General features: G+C 51.4%; 1 protein-coding gene across 1 annotated transcript in view; it reads right to left on the minus strand.

Annotated features, from left to right (window-relative positions):
- The window catches only part of heatr5b (HEAT repeat containing 5B), a 73,347-nt gene that overhangs the window by 28,334 nt on the left and 25,645 nt on the right, over positions 1-19,368 (minus strand). The window contains 14 exon segments of the mRNA XM_064924504.1: positions 367-546; positions 1,117-1,261; positions 1,381-1,550; positions 3,672-3,861; positions 4,284-4,443; positions 8,013-8,203; positions 11,479-11,584; positions 13,582-13,757; positions 14,030-14,193; positions 14,379-14,488; positions 14,828-14,927; positions 15,438-15,590; positions 16,460-16,539; positions 16,541-16,569. Of these exon segments, the coding sequence (XP_064780576.1) occupies positions 367-546; positions 1,117-1,261; positions 1,381-1,550; positions 3,672-3,861; positions 4,284-4,443; positions 8,013-8,203; positions 11,479-11,584; positions 13,582-13,757; positions 14,030-14,193; positions 14,379-14,488; positions 14,828-14,927; positions 15,438-15,590; positions 16,460-16,539; positions 16,541-16,569 (1,954 nt within the window).

Genomic DNA, 19,368 nt, shown 5'->3' on the forward strand with positions numbered 1-19,368 from the left:
ATAATTTTCACAGTATTCTTTCAAACTCAGTGTGGAAATATATGATATAAAACCCAGAAAAATCCAGTTTTGACTACACTGAAACTTTAAGACGAGGGAGGGAGAATGGACAGTTAAAAATACAAAAACATTATTCAACAAGACAATGAGACCCATATGGCCAGTGGCCTAATTAAATATCACGGACTGACCAACAGCCAGACGAAAATATATCAACAGAACATTCCATGGCCACATCATGTCCTCGTCATGACTTCGCTGAGCATAACATTGAGATATATATATATATATATAAATAAATAGAAGACATGTTTATTTAAACCCGTCACCAAACACTTAGTTAAGTCAAGTTTCACAGACTGTGACCTGTCGTAGCAGCCAGGACATCCTTGCAGAGCTTCAACCAATGAGAGAGCTTGTCCACGGCGAGCGAGGAGAGCATGTGACCCAGAGTGTCATGGATGTCGTGACAAAGCTTCCTGTCCGTCTCCCGGTCCAGCATTCCAAACAGAACCCCCTCCAAACCAGTCTCTGTGATGTTCAGATCTGAGAAGAAAGAGAGTGAGAGAGAGAGAGAGACTTAATCAATGTCGTCAAAATTATCACACCTCTGCGGCACACCACCCCCTACAGACTAGTCTATCTGCTGCGCCAGAAGCCCGCCCCTGGTCTAGCGTCGGGCCCCCGCCCCTGGTCTAGCGTCGGGCCCCCGCCCCTGGTCTAGCGTCGGGCCCCCGCCCCTGGTCTAGCGTCGGGCCCCCGCCCCTGGTCTAGCGTCGGGCCCCCGCCCCTGGTCTAGCGTCGGGCCCCCGCCCCTGGTCTAGCGTCGGGCCCCCGCCCCTGGTCTAGCGTCGGGCGCCCATCCCTGGTTTATCGTCAGGCCCGTCCCTGGTCTAGCGTCAGGCCCGTCCCTGGTCTAGCGTCAGGCCCGTCCCTGGTCTAGCGTCAGGCCCGTCCCTGGTCTAGCGTCAGGCCCGTCCCTGGTCTAGCGTCAGGCCCGTCCCTGGTCTAGCGTCAGGCCCGTCCCTGGTCTAGCGTCAGGCCCGTCCCTGGTCTAGCGTCAGGCCCGTCCCTGGTCTAGCGTCAGGCCCGTCCCTGGTCAGGTCCACTACTTACTGACGGTGGTTGAGTCCGTGCTGTCCTTGTTGCGGGCCAGACTCATGGCGTACTCACAGACCTCTGCAGCCTCTCTCTGGGCCAGCTGTCTCAGACAGGCCACCGCTGCACGGCGCAGCAACAGGTGAGAGCTACACAGGTGGACCTGAGGAAGGAACACACAGAGGTCAACTACCACAACACACACACACACACAGGTCAACTACCACAACACACACACACACACACACAGGTCAACTACTGCCCTGCCACCCCCCCACTTACACAGAGACAGGGCACCAGGCTGGAGAGGTTAACGTGGCGCGGGGCGAACATGTGTAGCTGCTGGAGACAGGATATGGCCGCTGCCTGCACCAGGGAGTCGCTGTGACCCTGCATGATGGCACAGCCCACCAGACATGATGAGCGGATTGTCGAGATGGTCGCTCCGTTACCTGGAGAGAAAGAGAGAGAGATCAGCAACACTGGTATAAAGTACTTCAGTATACTTTAAAGTACTACTTAGTTTTTTGGGGGTATCTGTACTTAACAATTTATATTTTTGACAAATTCTACCTCACTAGATCCCGAAAGAAAATAATATACTTTTTACATACATTTTCCCTGACACCCAACAGTACTTAGCAGGACAGAAAGATGGTCTCATTCACAGACTTAGCAAGACAGCATCCCTGGTCATCTCTACTGATCTGGATCACTAAACACACCTGGCTATCTGTAATGATGTCTGAGTGTTCCCCTGACTATCTGTAAATGATGTCTGAGTGTTGGAGTGTTCCCCTGGCTATCTGTAAATGATGTCTGAGTGTTGGAGTGTTCCCCTGACTATCTGTAAATGATGTCTGAGTGTTGGAGTGTTCCCCTGGCTATCTGTAAATGATGTCTGAGTGTTGGAGTGTTCCCCTGGCTATCTGTAAATGATGTCTGAGTGTTGGAGTGTTCCCCTGGCTATCTGTAAATGATGTCTGAGTGTTCCCCTGGCTATCTGTAATGATGTCTGAGTGTTGGAGTGTTCCCCTGGCTATCTGTAACTGATGTCTGAGGTTTCCCCTGGCTATCTGTAAATGATATGAGTGTTCCCCTGGCTATCTGTAAATGATGTCTGAGTGTTCCCCTGGCTATCTGTAAATGATGTCTGAGTGTTGGAGTGTTCCCCTGGCTATCTGTAATGATGTCTGAGTGTTGGAGTGTTCCCCTGACTATCTGTAATGATGTCTGAGTGTTGGAGTGTTCCCCTGACTATCTGTAAATTATGTCTGAGTGTTGGAGTGTTCACCTGACTATCTGTAATGATGTCTGAGTGTTGGAGTGTTCACCTGACTATCTGTAATGATGTCTGAGTGTTGGAGTGTTCCCCTGACTATCTGTAAATAATGTCTGAGTGTTGGAGTGTTCCCCTGGCTATCTGTAATGATGTCTGAGTGTTGGAGTGTTCCCCTGACTATCTGTAAATGGTGTCTGAGTGTTGGAGTGTTCCCCTGACTATCTGTAAATAATGTCTTAGTGTTGGAGTGTTCCCCTGACTATCTGTAAATGGTGTCTTAGTGTTGGAGTGTTCCCCTGACTATCTGTAAATAATGTCTGAGTGTTGGAGTGTTCCCCTGACTATCTGTAAATAATGTCTTAGTGTTGGAGTGTTCCCCTGACTATCTGTAAATTATGTCTGAGTGTTGGAGTGTTCCCCTGACTATCTGTAAATGATGTCTGAGTGATGGAGTGTTCCCCTGACTATCTGTAAATGATGTCTGAGTGATGGAGTGTTCCCCTGACTATCTGTAAATGATGTCTGAGTGTTCCCCTGACTATCTGTAAATGATGTCTGAGTGATGGAGTGTTCCCCTGACTATCTGTAAATGGTGTCTTAGTGATGGAGTGTTCCCCTGACTATCTGTAAATGGTGTCTTAGTGTTGGAGTGTTCCCCTGACTATCTGTAAATGGTGTCTTAGTGTTGGAGTGTTCCCCTGACTATCTGTAAATGATGTCTGAGTGATGGAGTGTTCCCCTGACTATCTGTAAATGATGTCTGAGTGTTCCCCTGACTATCTGTAAATGATGTCTGAGTGATGGAGTGTTCCCCTGACTATCTGTAAATGATGTCTGAGTGTTCCCCTGACTATCCGTAAATGATGTCTGAGTGTTGGAGTGTTCCCCTGACTATCTGTAAATGATGTCTGAGTGTTGGAGTGTTCCCCTGACTATCTGTAAAGAAAATGGTGCCGTCTAGTTTGCTTAATACAAGCAATACTTTTACTTTGGATACTTCAGTATATTTAAAACCAAATATTTTTTAGACTTTTACTCAAGTAGTATTTTACTGGGGGACTTTCACTTGAGTCATTTTCTATTAAGGTATCTTTACTTTTACTGAAGTATGTCAATTATGTCCATCCTTGATTAGCAGTCAAAGAGAAGTTATAATCTGTAAAGATTCATGACTTCTCTGTAAATATGTAGAAGCAGTATACTGCCCTCTACTGGCACATTAATGCTTTCAGTGACAAAACGAGCCAGCCTGGAAGCTAGACATGGTAGTCTTGTTGTAATTGACCATTACCCTGAAGTTCGGGTCCAACCGTGGTGATGAGAGCGCCCAGACATCGTCCCAGACACTGGTGTACCTCAGTGTGTGACGGGGGTACGGTTAGGAGCAGGGTCAGTACCAGGGAGAGGGTGGGCTCCACATAGCCTCGATACATGGGACCACTGGAGTCTACGATGAGAGCCAGGGAGTGGAGGGCCCACGTCTGGAGAGACAGAGAGGTCACAGATCAAAAGCTTACAGGATTATGGAGGAACTAAACATTGGGCCAGTTTCCCAGATACATATTAAGGACTTGGACTAACAACCAAACTCAATGGAGAATCAGATGAAACTGCTTTTTAAAATCTAGGATTTGGCTTAATCTGGGTCTGGGAAACTGGCCCATTACACTTCTCCAAAGTCCAGGCCAGACTTGCATTAGGGAGCTGTCTTCGTGAAGCAGGTTGTGTACAGATTCTCTACCATTTAATAATAGTGGGAAAGTCCCCTCTGACAGAGTATACAGCAGGTTTGAGTTTTTAAAGCCACTACAGCGAGTGTTCAAGTACACACGTCGGGAGTAGGGTGGCGAATCAGGACGCAGCCTGAGACTCGGAGAGCCTCACCTGTCCACCGTTCACTCACCTGGACCTCGTGGGAGGTTCCATCCTGGGCAAGGGCCAATAGGATGCTGACGCTGGTTTTGAGGTGCTGTCCTGAACCAATCCCTCCTACGTATCTGTGCAGACAGCCCAGAGCCAGGGAGTGGCCTGTTCTGGAGACCACGTCACGGGCTGACCTCAGTCTGGAGTCTGGAGGGGGAAGAAGAGAGGGAGAGGGAGGGAAGAGGGGAGAGGGAGGGGAAGGGAGAGGGGAAGAGAGGAAGAGGAGAAGGGAAGAGGGAGGGAAGAGGAGGGAAGAGATGGGAGGGGAGAGGGGAGGGGGAGGGGAAGAGAGGAAGAGGGGAGGGGGAGGAGAGAGGGAAGAGAGGGGAGGGAGAGGGAAGAGGAGAGAAGAGGGAGGGGAAGAGAGAGAGGAAGGGAGGAGAGAGAGGAGAGGGAGAGAGGGAAGAGAGGAGAGGGAAGAAGAGAGGAGGAGGGGAGGAGGGGGAGAGGAGAGGAGAGGGAAGAGGAGAGGGGAGAGGGAAGAGAGGGAGAGGGGAAGAGAGGGAAGAGAGGAGAGGGAAGAGAGGGGAAGAGAGGAAGAGGGAAGAGAGGGGGAGAGGGGGGGAAGAGGGAGAGGGAGAGGAGAAGGGAGGGGAGGAGAGGAGAGAGGGGGGAAGAGAGGAGGGGAGGGAAGAGGAGAGGGGGGAAGGGGGAGGAGGGAAGAGGGAGGGGAGGAGGGGAGAGGAGAGAGAGGGGAAGAGAGGGAGGGGGAGGGAAGAGAGGAGGGGAGGAGAGGGAGAGGGAGGGGGAGAGGGAGAGGGAGGAGAGAAGAGAGGGAGAGGGAAGAGAGGGGAGGGGGAGAGGGGAAGAGAGGAGAGGGGAGGGGAGGGAGGAGGGAGAGGGAAGAGAGGGAGGGAAGAGAGGGGAGGGGAGAGAGGGGAAGAGAGGAGAGGGAGGGAGGGGAGGGAGGAGAAGAGGGAAGAGGGGGGAGAGGAGAAGGGAAGGAGAGGGGAGGGGAGGAGAGAGAGGAGAGGGGAAGAGAGGAGAGAGGGAGGGAGAGAGGAGAGGGGAAGAAGAGAGGGGAGAGGGGGAGAGGGGAGGAGAGGGAAGAGGGAGGGGGAGGAGAGAGGGAGGGGGAGGAGAGGAGAGGGGAGAGAGAGAGAGGAGAAGAGAGGGGAGGGAGAGGGAAGAGAGGAGAGAGGGAAGAGGAGGGGAAGAGAGGGGAGGGGGAAGAGAGAGAGGAGAGGGAGAGGGAAGAGAGGGAGGGGAGGAGTAGGAGAGGGGAGGAGGAGAGAGGGGAGGAGAGGGAAGAGAGGAGGGGAAGAGAGGAGGAGGAAGAGAGGAGGGGAGGGGAAGAGAGGAGAGGGGAAGAGAGGGAGAGGGGGAGGAGAGAGGAGAGGGGAGGAAGAGAGGGAGAGGGTAGAGAGAGGAGAGAGAGGGGAAGAGAGGAGAGGGGAAGAGAGGGATAGAGGAAGAGGAGAGGAGAAGAGAGGGAGAGAGGGAGGGAGAGAGGAGGGGGAGGGAAGAGGGAGGGAAGAGAGGAGAGGGGAAGAGAGGAGAGGGAGAGGGAGGGAGAGAGAGGGGAGGGAGGGAGAGGGAAGAGAGGGAGAGAGGGAAGAGAGAGGAGGGAGAGAGGAGAGGAGAGGAAGAGAGGAGAGGAGAGGAGAGGAGAGGAGAAGAGGGAAGAGAGGGGAGGAGAAGAGGGAGAGGGGAAGAGGGAGAGGGAAGAGAGGAGAGGAGAAGAGAGGGAAGAAGAGAGGAGGAGAGGGAGAGGGAGGGGGAGGAGAGAGGGGAGGGGAGGAGGAGAGGGAAGAGAGGAGAGGGGAAGAGAGGAGAGGAGAGAGAGGAAGAGGGGAAGAGAGGGAAGGGGGGAGAGGGAAGAGGGAGAGAGGAAGAGGGGAGGGAAGAGAGGAGAGGGGAGAGAGGGAAGAGAGGGAGAGAGAGGGGAGGGGAGGGGAGAGAGGGAGGGAGGAGAGGGAGGAAGAGAGGAGAGGAGAGGGAAGGAGAGGGGAGGGAGGGGGAGAGAGAGGGAGGGGGAGGAGAGGGAGGAGGAGGAGGGAGGGGGAGAGGGAGGAGAGGGAAGGGGAGGGAGGGAAGAGAGGGGAGGGGAAGAGGAGAGGGGGAAGAGAGGGGAGAGGGGAAGAGAGGGGAGAAGAGGGAGGAAGAGGGAGGGGAGGAGAGGGGAGGAAGAGGGGGAGAGAGGAGAAGGGATAGAGGGAGAGGGGAGGGGAGAGAGGGAAGAGAGGAGAGGGGAAGAGAGGGAAGAGAGGAGAGGAGGGAAGAGAGAGGAGAAGAGAGGAGAGGAGAGGAGAAGAGAGGAAGAGAGGGGAGGAGAGGAAGAGAGGAGAGGGGAAGAGAGGGGAGAGGGGAAGAGAGAGGAAGAGAGGGGAAGAGAGGGAGAGGGAGAGAGGAGAGGAGAGGGAAGAGAGGGAAGAGAGAGGGAGAGAGGAAGAGAGGAGAGGGAAGAGAGGGGAGAGAGGGAGGAGAGAGGAGAGGGGAAGAGAGGGGAAGAGAGGGAGAGGAGGGAGGGGAAGAGAGGAGGAGGGAAGAGAGGAGAGGGAGAGGGGGAGAGGGGAAGAGAAGGAGAGGAAAGGAGAGGAGAGGGAAGGGGGAGGGGAGAGGGAAGGGGGAGGAGAGGGAAGGGGGAGGAAGAGGGAGGGGAGAGAGAGGGGAAGAGGGGAGGAGAGAGGAGAGGGAGGGGAGGAGAGGGAAGAGAGGAGAGTGGAAGAGGGGAGGAGAGGGAAGAGGGGGGAGAGGGGAGGGGAAGAGAGGAGAGGGATAGAGGGGGAAGAGAGGGGGAAGGGGAGGAGAGGGGAAGAGAGAGGGAAGAGAGGGAGAGGGGAAGAGGGGAAGAGGGGGAAGAGAGGAGAGGGGAAGAGGAGAGAGAGGGGAAGAGAGGAGAGGAGAGATGGGAAGAGAGGAGAGGGGAGGAGAGGGATAGGAGGAGAAGGGAAGAGAGATGGGAAGAGAGGAGATGGGAAGAGAGGAGATGGGAAGAGAGGAGAAGAGAAGAGAGAGGAGAGGGAGAGGAGAGAGAGAGGGAGAGGGGGGAGGGGAGGAGAGAGGAGAGGGGAAGAGGGAGAGGAGAAGAGAGGAGAGGGGAAGAGAGGAAGAGAGGGGAGGAGAGGAGAGGGGAGGGAGAGGGGAGGGAGGAAGAGGAGAGGAGAGAGAGGGGAAGGAGAGGAGAGGGGAAGAGAGGGAGAGGAGGGGAAGAGGAGGAGAGGGAAGAGAGGAGAAGAGGAGAGGAGAGGGATAGAGAGGAGATGGGAGGAGAGGAGATGGGAAAGAGAGGAGATGGGAAGAGAGGAGATGGGAAGAGGGAGAGGAGAGGAGAGGAGAGGGAAGGAAGAGGGAGAGTGGAAGAGGGGAGAGGGAAGGGGAGGAGAGGGAAGGAGGAGGAGAGAGGGGAAGGGGAGGAGAGGGAAGAGAGGAGAGGGGAGGGGAGAGAGGAGAGGAGAAGAGGGAAGAGAGAGGGGGAGGGGAGAGGGAAGAGAGAGGGAAGAGGGAAGAGAGGAGAAGAGGAGAGGAGGGGGAGAGGGGAAGGGAAGAGAGGGAGAGGGGAAGGGGGAAGAGAGGAGAAGGGAGGGGAAGAGAGGGGAAGAGAGGAAGAGAGGGAAGAGGAGAGGAGAGGGGGGGAGGGGGAATGTTAATGCGTTCAATAAGGGGGTTAAGAGAAAATAACACGAGGTCAAGCAGGTCAAGAGATCTCAGAGAGGAAAGTCCTGTGACACATGAAGCTGGATAGATATGAGTAACAGACGGGTCGTACTTGTCAAAGCTGTACTGTGCCATGCGGGCAATGAAGGTGGCCTCTCCCACCACCTGCGCCATCCTTCCCAAGGCCTCCCCAGCAGCACAGCGCAGGATGGGGTTTGGGTTGTCCAGAGCGCCCATCACCAGCGCCAGGGCAGATTTACGAACCTCTTCAGGACCCAGGGTGGACTTGTTCTCTGCCAGACCCTACAGGGAGGAGAGACGATTGGCTGGTTCATTGGGGAAGAGAGGACAGGATACATTGTAGGGCCCCTCCTGGACGGTTTCTCTCCAGGAACAGGGTTGGAGTTAAAACCTACAGGAGGGTCTCTCTCCAGGAACAGGGTTGGAGTTAAAACCTACAGGAGGGTCTCTCTCCAGGAACAGGGTTGGAGTTAAAACCTACAGGAGGGTCTCTCTCCAGGAACAGGGTTGGAGTTAAAACCTACAGGACGGTAGCTCTCCAGGAACAGGGTTGGAGTTAAAACCTACAGGAGGGACGGTCTCTCTCCAGGAACAGGGTTGGAGTTAAAACCTACAGGAGGGTCTCTCTCCAGGAACAGGGTTGGAGTTAAAACCTACAGGAGGGTTTCTCTCCAGGAACAGGGTTGGAGTTAAAACCTACAGGAGGGTCTCTCTCCAGGAACAGGGTTGGAGTTAAAACCTACAGGAGGGTTTATCTCAGGGTTGGAGTTAAAACCTACAGGAGGGTCTCTCTCAGGGTTGGAGTTAAAACCTACAGGAGGGTCTCTCTCCAGGAACAGGGTTGGAGTTAAAACCTACAGGAGGGTCTCTCTCCAGGAACAGGGTTGGAGTTAAAACCTACAGGAGGGTCTCTCTCCAGGAACAGGGTTGGAGTTAAAACCTACAGGAGGGTCTCTCTCCAGGAACAGGGTTGGAGTTAAAACCTACAGGAGGGTCTCTCTCCAGGAACAGGGTTGGAGTTAAAACCTACAGGAGGGTCTCTCTCCAGGAACAGGGTTGGAGTTAAAACCTACAGGAGGTTTATCTCTCCAGGAACAGGGTTGGAGTTAAAACCTACAGGAGGGTCTCTCTCCAGGAACAGGGTTGGAGTTAAAACCTACAGGAGGGTTTCTCTCCAGGAACAGGGTTGGAGTTAAAACCTACAGGAGGGTTTCTATTCCAGGAACAGGGTTGGAGTTAAAACCTACAGGAGGGTCTCTCTCCAGGAACAGGGTTGGAGTTAAAACCTACAGGAGGGTTTCTCTCCAGGAACAGGGTTGGAGTTAAAACCTACAGGACGGTAGCTCTCCAGGAACAGGGTTGGAGTTAAAACCTACAGGACGGTAGCTCTCCAGGAACAGGGTTGGAGTTAAAACCTACAGGAGGGTCTCTCTCCAGGAACAGGGTTGGAGTTAAAACCTACAGGAGGGTCTCTCCAGGAACAGGGTTGGAGTTAAAACCTACAGGAGGGTCTCTCTCCAGGAACAGGGTTGGAGTTAAAACCTACAGGAGGGTCTCTCTCCAGGAACAGGGTTGGAGTTAAAACCTACAGGAGGGTCTCTCTCCAGGAACAGGGTTGGAGTTAAAACCTACAGGAGGGTCTCTCTCCAGGAACAGGGTTGGAGTTAAAACCTACAGGAGGGTTTCTCTCCAGGAACAGGGTTGGAGTTAAAACCTACAGGACGGTAGCTCTCCAGGAACAGGGTTGGAGTTAAAACCTACAGGAGGGTCTCTCTCCAGGAACAGGGTTGGAGTTAAAACCTACAGGAGGGTCTCTCTCCAGGAACAGGGTTGGAGTTAAAACCTACAGGACGGTAGCTCTCCAGGAACAGGGTTGGAGTTAAAACCTACAGGAGGGTCTCTCTCCAGGAACAGGGTTGGAGTTAAAACCTACAGGAGGGTCTCTCTCAGGGTTGGAGTTAAAACCTACAGGAGGGTCTCTCTCCAGGAACAGGGTTGGAGTTAAAACCTACAGGAGGGTCTCTCTCCAGGGTTGGAGTTAAAACCTACAGGAGGGTCTCTCTCCAGGAACAGGGCTGGAGTTAAAACCTACAGGAGGGTTTCTCTCCAGGAACAGGGTTGGAGTTAAAACCTACAGGAGGGTCTCTCTCCAGGAACAGGGTTGGAGTTAAAACCTACAGGAGGGTCTCTCTCCAGGAACAGGGTTGGAGTTAAAACCTACAGGAGGGTCTCTCTCCAGGAACAGGGTTGGAGTTAAAACCTACAGGAGGGTCTCTCTCCAGGAACAGGGTTGGAGTTAAAACCTACAGGAGGGTCTCTCTCCAGGAACAGGGTTGGAGTTAAAACCTACAGGAGGGTCTCTCTCCAGGAACAGGGTTGGAGTTAAAACCTACAGGAGGGTCTCTCTCCAGGAACAGGGTTGGAGTTAAAACCTACAGGAGGGTTTCTCTCCAGGAACAGGGTTGGAGTTAAAACCTCCAGGAGGGTCTCTCTCCAGGAACAGGGTTGGAGTTAAAACCTACAGGAGGGTTTCTCCAGGAACAGGGTTGGCATTAAAACCTACAGGAGGGTCTCTCCAGGAACAGGGTTGGAGTTAAAACCTACAGGAGGGTCTCTCTCCAGGAACAGGGTTGGAGTTAAAACCTCCAGGAGGGTCTCTCTCCAGGAACAGGGTTGGAGTTAAAACCTCCAGGAGGGTCTCTCTCCAGGAACAGGGTTGGAGTTAAAACCTACAGGAGGGTCTCTCTCAGGGGGTTGGAGTTAAAACCTACAGGAGGGTCTCTCTCCAGGAACAGGGTTGGAGTTAAAACCTACAGGAGGGTCTCTCTCCAGGAACAGGGTTGGAGTTAAAACCTACAGGAGGGTGTCTCTCCAGGAACAGGGTTGGAGTTAAAACCTACAGGAGGGTCTCTCTCCAGGAACAGGGTTGGAGTTAAAACCTACAGGAGGGTCTCTCTCCAGGAACAGGGTTGGAGTTAAAACCTACAGGAGGGTTTCTCTCCCTGATACATATCAGTCAATGGGGCGGCAGCGTAGCCTAGTGGTTCGAGCGTTGGACTAGTAACCGGAAGGTTGCAGGTTCAAACCCCCGAGCTGACAAGGTACAAATCTGTCGTTCTGCCCCTGAACAGGCAGTTAACCCACTGTTCCTATGCCGTCATTGAAAATAAGAATTTGTTCTTAACTGACTTGCCTAGTTAAATATTTGTTTATTTTTTATTTCACCTTTATTTAACCAGGTAGGCTAGTTGAGAACAAGTTCTCATTTGCAACTGCGACCTGGCCAAGATAAAGCTTAGCAGTGTGAACAGACAACACAGAGTTACACATGGAGTAAACAATTAACAAGTCAATAACACAGTACAAAAAAAGGCGAGTCTATATACATTGTGTGCAAAAGGCATGAGGAGGTAGGCGAATACCTATAAAGGTAAAATAAAATAAATATATAAATAAAAATACACAGTCCAATGTGCTCCCATCTCATATCCAAGAGTAAGCTGCCACTACTGGAAAGGCTTTGTGTTTAGGAGATAAACAGGAGTTAAAGGCCTCACCTTGAGGGCGCTCAGGACAGCGGTGAAGATGTTGAGCTGGACAGCCTGCTGTCTGACCCCCTTGGCCTGTTTAATACACTCTGCAAAGTGGTCCAGCATCTGCAGCCTAGGGGAGGAGAGGGGAAGGAGATGGGGAGGAGAGGGGAAGGAGAGCACAGAGAAATGTGAGAGATTAATAAAAAAACTGTTTCCCAAACCTCTCCTGAAGTACCCCCAGGCCAGTCCCAAACCTCTCCTGAAGTACCCCTGGCCAGTCCCAAACCTCTCCTGAAGTACCCCCTGGCCAGTCCCAAACCTCTCCTGAAGTACCCCCAGGCCAGTCCCAAACCTCTCCTGAAGTACCCCCTGGCCAGTCCCAAACCTCTCCTGAAGCACCCCTGGCCAGTCCCAAACCTCTCCTGAAGCACCCCCTGGCCAGTCCCCCTGTTTGTAGTTTCCCAAACCTCTCCTGAAGTACCCCTGGCCAGTCCCAAACCTCTCCTGAAGAACCCCTGGCCAGTCCCCCTGTTTGTAGTTTCCCAAACCTCTCCTGAAGTACCCCCTGGCCAGTCCCAAACCTCTCCTGAAGTACCCCCTGGCCAGTCCCAAACCTCTCCTGAAGAACCCCCCCTGGCCAGTCCCAAACCTCTCCTGAAGCACCCCCTGGCCAGTCCCAAACCTCTCCTGAAGTACCCCCTGGCCAGTCCCAAACCTCTCCTGAAGTACCCCCTGGCCAGTCCCAAACCTCTCCTGAAGTACCCCCTGGCCAGTCCCCCTGTTTGTAGTTTCCCAAACCTCTCCTGAACAGTACCCCCTGGCCAGTCCCAAACCTCTCCTGAAGTACCCCCTGGCCAGTCCCAAACCTCTCCTGAAGTACCCCTGGCCAGTCCCAAACCTCTCCTGAAGTACCCCTGGCCAGTCCCAAACCTCTCCTGAAGTACCCCCTGGCCAGTCCCAAACCTCTCCTGAAGTACCCCTGGCCAGTCCCAAACCTCTCCTGAAGTACCCCTGGCCAGTCCCAAACCTCTCCTGAAGTACCCCCTGGCCAGTCCCAAACCTCTCCTGAAGTACCCCCTGGCCAGTCCCAAACCTCTCCTGAAGTACCCCCTGGCCAGTCCCAAACCTCAGCCTGAAGTACCCCCTGGCCAGTCTTAAACCTCTCCTGAGGTACCCCCTGGCCAGTCCCAAACCTCTCCTGAAGTACCCCCTGGCCAGTCCCAAACCTCTCCTGAAGTACCCCCCGGCCAGTCCCCCTGTTTGTAGTTTCCCAAACCTCTCCTGAAGTACCCCCTGGCCAGTCCCAAACCTCTCCTGAAGTACCCCCAGAGGAGAGTGGCCAGTCCCAAACCTCTCCTGAAGTACCCCCTGGCCAGTCCCAAACCTCTCCTGAAGTACCCCCTGGCCAGTCCCAAACCTCTCCTGAAGTACCCCCTGGCCAGTCCCAAACCTCTCCTGAAGTACCCCCTGGCCAGTCCCAAACCTCTCCTGAAGTACCCCCTGGCCAGTCCCAAACCTCTCCTGAAGTACCCCCTGGCCAGTCCCAAACCTCTCCTGATGTACCCCCTGGCCAGTCCCAAACCTCTCCTGAAGCACCCCCTGGCCAGTCCCAAACCTCTCCTGAAGTACCCCCCCGGCCAGTCCCTGTTTCTAGTTTCCCAAACCTCTCCTGAAGTACCCCCTGGCCAGTCCCAAACCTCTCCTGAAGTACCCCCTGGCCAGTCCCAAACCTCTCCTGAAGCACCCCCTGGCCAGTCCCAAACCTCTCCTGAAGTACCCCCATGGCCAGTCCCAAACCTCTCCTGAAGCACCCCTGGCCAGTCCCAAACCTCTCCTGAAGTACCCCCTGGCCAGTCCCAAACCTCTCCTGAAGCACCCCCTGGCCAGTCCCAAACCTCTCCTGAAGTACCCCCTGGCCAGTCCCAAAGCTCTCCTGAAGTACCCCCTGGCCAGTCTCCCGGTTTGACACCATCTAGAAGCAGCATAGCTGATTCAACTACTGAAGGCCTGGACACCTCTGAAGACCGAGACAAACATTATTAGATTATTCTAGGAATGTCAGTTGACCAGGGACCAGGTCTCTGACATGTTTTAGGGGTCAGAGTTCGGACTGACAGGTAGTCTCACCTGTGTTTAAAGGAGACATGAGGGAACACCACTCCGAACAGAGCGACGGAGGCGTCGATGACAGAAACGCCAAGGGGGAGGGGCCCAGGCATGGCCTCGCCCATCGGTACCCTCAGGTAGATGGAGGAGGGGTCGTGTTCTAGAGCGCCACTGCCTGACGCACTGTTGGGCTGGAGCTACACACACACACACACACACACACACACACACACACACACAATTAACAAAAGCAGGGGGTGTATTCAGTGATGTGAAACGTCCTGAAAATTGCAGATAGAAATAGAATAAAACAGATCGGACACGATCCTAGCTGACAGAAAACCACGAGGTTCTACACAATGTATTTCTATATGAAAATTGTGTCATGTTCCATCCGCTTGGAGTCATCAATGGGGAGATGGGCACTTCGCTTTACCGTAACCTCTAACCTTTACAGTAGGTCAGTTACCTGGTCCTCGATAGACTTGTGGTCAGTCTCCTGTAGCCAGGACCCCATCAGAACACTGTCGTCATAGTGACAGAGGGAGCGTAGCAACGAGGTGGTGGTGTTGGCTGAGTTATCAGTCAGTGTGAACTCTGCCACCAGCTCTCTCAGCAGGGCATTGAAACTACCTACAGAGGAGAGTTGGAAAGTTAAGGGACAACTTCCCGGACACAGACTGAACATACGCTTTGTGCTCCAGGACTAGGCTTAAACCGGGGTGCGGTAAACCAGCCCTATAGGACTAACACCTCAACACCAGTGGTTGGATCGAAGCCTAATTAAGAAGTCTGGTAATATTTCCTCCAGTCGGTACCTTCGTATGTCTTCGGGGGAAGCAGAGCCAAGATGTCGTAGAGTCTCAGCCTCACCATAGCTGCACTGGCTTTCAGATGGGTGCCATGCACCTTGATGACCGACGGGACACTGAGGATAAACAACAACATAATAAACAACAACATAATAAACAATAACAACATAATAAACAACAAAATCATCATAAACAACATAATCATCATAAACAACAACATAATAAACAACAACATCATCATAAACAACATAATAAACAACAAAATCATCATAAACAACATAATAAACAACATAATAAACAACAACAACATGATAAACAACATAATCATCATAAACACCATAATAAACAACATAATAAACAGCAACAACATAATCATTATAAACAACAACAACCGGTCGGGAGGGGAGGGATGTACCCCCGCCCCCAGGTCAGTCAGTCAAATCAATCATACTCACTGTGACATCATGGTCATGGCGCACTCGATAGGTGTCATCAGCCTGCGGATCACATCCTCTGTCAGCAGCTCAGGACAATGGGCCACAAAGCTACGCATGGCTTGAGGAGAGAGAAAGAGAGAGAAGAGAGAGAGAAAGAGAGAAAGAGAGAAAGGAGAATGAAAAGGAGGAGAGGAGGAGAGGGAGGAGAGAGACAAGGGGGAGAGGAAGAGGGAACAGAGGAGAGGGGAGAGAGAGAGGGGGGAGAAGAGTGAGAAGAGGAGAATGAAAGGGAGGAGAGGAGGAGAGAGACAAGGGGGAGAGGAAGAGGGAACAGAGGAGAGGGGAGAGAGAGAGGGGGAGAAGAGAGAGAGAGAGAGGAGAATGAAAGGGAGGAGAGGAGGAGAGAGGGAGGATAGAACACCACAAGGGGGAGAGGAAGAGAGAGGGAGGAGAGAGACAAGGGGAGAGAGGAAGAGGGAGAGACAGAGAGAGGGGGAGAGAGTGAGAGGAGAGGAGAATGAAAGGGAGGAGAGGAGAGAGAGAGGGGGACATTTCAGATAAAGCAAAACTCCTTGGGATCCAGAGTGACAAGCCACACATGACCGTAGTGAAGAGCATGTCTCCCTACCACAGAGTGCCCCAGCACGTCCCTCCAGTGTAACCTGCCAGGTGAAGCTGTCTCCTCTAGTCTTCTCTGCCTCCATCTCTTTCTGGGAACGGGGGAACACATTCCTCCACAGCAGCAGCATCTTGGGAAGGTGATAGCGGACCAGGGACGGGCCTGGACACTAGAACGTCAGGTTCACAAATAACAAGTGTTAGGACAGGCGCTGGAGACCAAACAAGTTGTCGTGTTGGGCCATTACACCCTGTCAATGTGAAGAAAGATAAAACACTCTGGGCTGCTTCAGCTGACTGGGAGGAATGAAGAACGACACAGAACATATGGAGGAGCAGCTGAAAAACCAGCTAAATGTAAGGAGACAGAACAGTGGGCCAACTGGGGCCAGCATGGGGCCTCAGCCTGGGTCAGTAGGGGTTAGGGGTTTGGTGTTGGACTAGGGGTTTGGTGTTGGACTAGGGGTTAGGGGTTTGGTGTTGGACTAGGGGTTAGGTGCTAGGGGTTAGGGGCTAGGGGCTTGGGGTTAGGGGGTAGGGGTTTGGTGCTAGGGGTTTGGTGTTGGACTAGGGTTTGGTGCTAGGGGTTTGTTGTTAGGGGGTAGGGGTTTGGTGCTAGGGGTTAGGGGTTAGGGGTTTGTTGTTAGGGGGTAGGGGTTAGGGGTTTGGTGTTCCAGTAGGGGCTTGGTGTTCGGGTAGGGGCTTGGTGTTCGGGTAGGGGCTTGGTGCTCAGGGGTAGGAGCTTGGTGCTCGGGGGTAGGAGCTTGGTGCTCGGGGTAGGAGCTTGGTGCTCGGGGTAGGAGCTTGGTGCTCGGGGTAGGAGCTTGGTGCTCGGGGTAGGGGTTTGGTGCTCGGGGTAGGGGTTTGGTGCTCGGGGTAGGGGTTTGGTGCTCGGGGTAGGGGTTTGGTGCTCGGGGGTAGGGGTTTGGTGCTCGGGGGTAGGGGTTTGGTGCTCGGGGAGGGGTTTGGTGTTAGGGGCTAGGGGGATAGGTGTTAAGGGGCTAGGGGTAGCAGCTAGGGAACTAACTCCACCCAGAGACATTAGTGCCACCAGCAGCAGCCATCCAGCCTGGGTTCTCTGCAGAGAAAGACGGCTGTTCTGGGCTAGAACAGAGCAAATCCTCAGCTATGCTCACCACCAGCTAGAACAGAGAGAACAGAGAAAGATTAGAGTATATACCACCAGCTAGAACAGAGACAGATTAGAGTATATACCACCAGCTAGAACAGAGAGAGATTAGAGTATATACCACCAGCTAGAACAGACAGAGATTAGAGTATATACCACCAGCTAGAACAGACAGAGATTAGAGTATATACCACCAGCTAGAACAGACAGAGATTAGAGTATATACCACCAGCTAGAACAGACAGAGATTAGAGTATATACCACCAGCTAGAACAGACAGAGATTAGAGTATATACCACCAGCTAGAACAGACAGAGATTAGAGTATATACCACCAGCTAGAACAGACAGAGATTAGAGTATATACCACCAGCTAGAACAGACAGAGATTAGAGTATATACCACCAGCTAGAACAGAGAGAGATTAGAGTATATACCACCAGCTAGAACAGACAGAGATTAGAGTATATACCACCAGCTAGAACAGAGAGAGATTAGAGTATATACCACCAGCTAGAACAGACAGAGATTAGAGTATATACCACCAGCTAGAACAGACAGAGATTAGAGTATATACCACCAGCTAGAACAGACAGAGATTAGAGTATATACCACCAGCTAGAACAGACAGAGATTAGAGTATATACCACCAGCTAGAACAGACAGAGATTAGAGTATATACCACCAGCTAGAACAGACAGAGATTAGAGTATATACCACCAGCTAGAACAGACAGAGATTAGAGTATATACCACCAGCTAGAACAGACAGAGATTAGAGTATATACCACCAGCTAGAACAGACAGAGATTAGAGTATATACCACCAGCTAGAACAGACAGACAGAGATTAGAGTATATACCACCAGCTAGAACAGACAGAGATTAGAGTATATACCACCAGCTAGAACAGACAGAGATTAGAGTATATACCACCAGCTAGAACAGAGAGAGATTAGAGTATATACCACCAGCTAGAACAGACAGAGATTAGAGTATATACCACCAGCTAGAACAGACAGAGATTAGAGTATATACCACCAGCTAGAACAGAGAGAGATTAGAGTATATACCACCAGCTAGAACAGACAGAGATTAGAGTATATAACACCAGCTAGAACAGACAGAGATTAGAGTATATAACACCAGCTAGAACAGACAGAGATTAGAGTATATACCACCAGCTAGAACAGACAGAGATTAGAGTATATACCACCAGCTAGAACAGACAGAGATTAGAGTATATAACACCAGAGAGAATAGAGAGAACAGACAGAGATTAGAGTATATAACACCAGAGAGAATAGAGAGTACAGACAGAGATTAGAGAATATAACACCAGCTAGAACAGACAGAGATTAGAGTATATACCACCAGCTAGAACAGACAGAGATTAGAGTATATACCACCAGCTAGAACAGACAGAGATTAGAGTATATACCACCAGCTAGAACAGACAGAGATTAGAGTATATACCACCAGCTAGAACAGACAGAGATTAGAGTATATACCACCAGCTAGAACAGACAGAGATTAGAGTATATACCACCAGCTAGAACAGACAGAGATTAGAGTATATACCACCAGCTAGAACAGACAGAGATTAGAGTATATACCACCAGCTAGAACAGAGAGAGATTAGAGTATATAACACCAGCTAGAACAGACAGAGATTAGAGTATATACCACCAGCTAGAACAGAGAGAGATTAGAGTATATAACACCAGCTAGAACAGACAGAGATTAGAGTATATACCACCAGCTAGAACAGAGAGAGATTAGAGTATATACCACCAGCTAGAACAGAGAGAGATTAGAGTATATACCACCAGCTAGAACAGACAGAGATTAGAGTATATACCACCAGCTAGAACAGACAGAGATTAGAGTATATACCACCAGCTAGAACAGACAGAGATTAGAGTATATACCACCAGCTAGAACAGACAGAGATTAGAGTATATACCACCAGCTAGAACAGACAGAGATTAGAGTATATACCACCAGCTAGAACAGACAGAGATTAGAGTATATACCACCAGCTAGAACAGACAGAGATTAGAGTATATACCACCAGCTAGAACAGACAGAGATTAGAGTATATACCACCAGCTAGAACAGACAGAGATTAGAGTATATACCACCAGCTAGAACAGACAGAGATTAGAGTATATACCACCAGCTAGAACAGAGAGAGATTAGAGTATATACCACCAGCTAGAACAGACAGAGATTAGAGTATATACCACCAGCTAGAACAGACAGAGATTAGAGTATATACCACCAGCTAGAACAGAGAGAGAGATTAGAGTATATACCACCAGCTAGAACAGACAGAGATTAGAGTATATACCACCAGCTAGAACAGACAGAGATTAGAGTATATAACACCAGCTAGAACAGACAGAGATTAGAGTATATAACACCAGCTAGAACAGACAGAGATTACAGTATATAACACCAGCTAGAACAGACAGAGATTAGAGTATATAACACCAGAGAGAATAGAGAGAACAGACAGAGATTAGAGTATAAACACCAGAGAGAATAGAGACAGACAGAGATTAGAGTATATAACACCAGCTAGAACAGACAGAGATTAGAGTATATAACACCAGCTAGAACAGACAGAGATTAGAGTATATACCACCAGCTAGAACAGACAGAGATTAGAGTATATAACACCAGCTAGAACAGACAGAGATTAGAGTATATAACACCAGAGAGAACAGAGAGAGATTAGAGTATATACCACCAGCTAGAACAGAGAGAGATTAGAGTATATAACACCAGCTAGAACAGACAGAGATTAGAG

The sequence above is a fragment of the Oncorhynchus masou genome, chromosome 18 (assembly GCF_036934945.1).
Source record: "Oncorhynchus masou masou isolate Uvic2021 chromosome 18, UVic_Omas_1.1, whole genome shotgun sequence".
In the NCBI taxonomy this organism is placed as follows: Eukaryota; Metazoa; Chordata; class Actinopteri; order Salmoniformes; family Salmonidae; genus Oncorhynchus; species Oncorhynchus masou.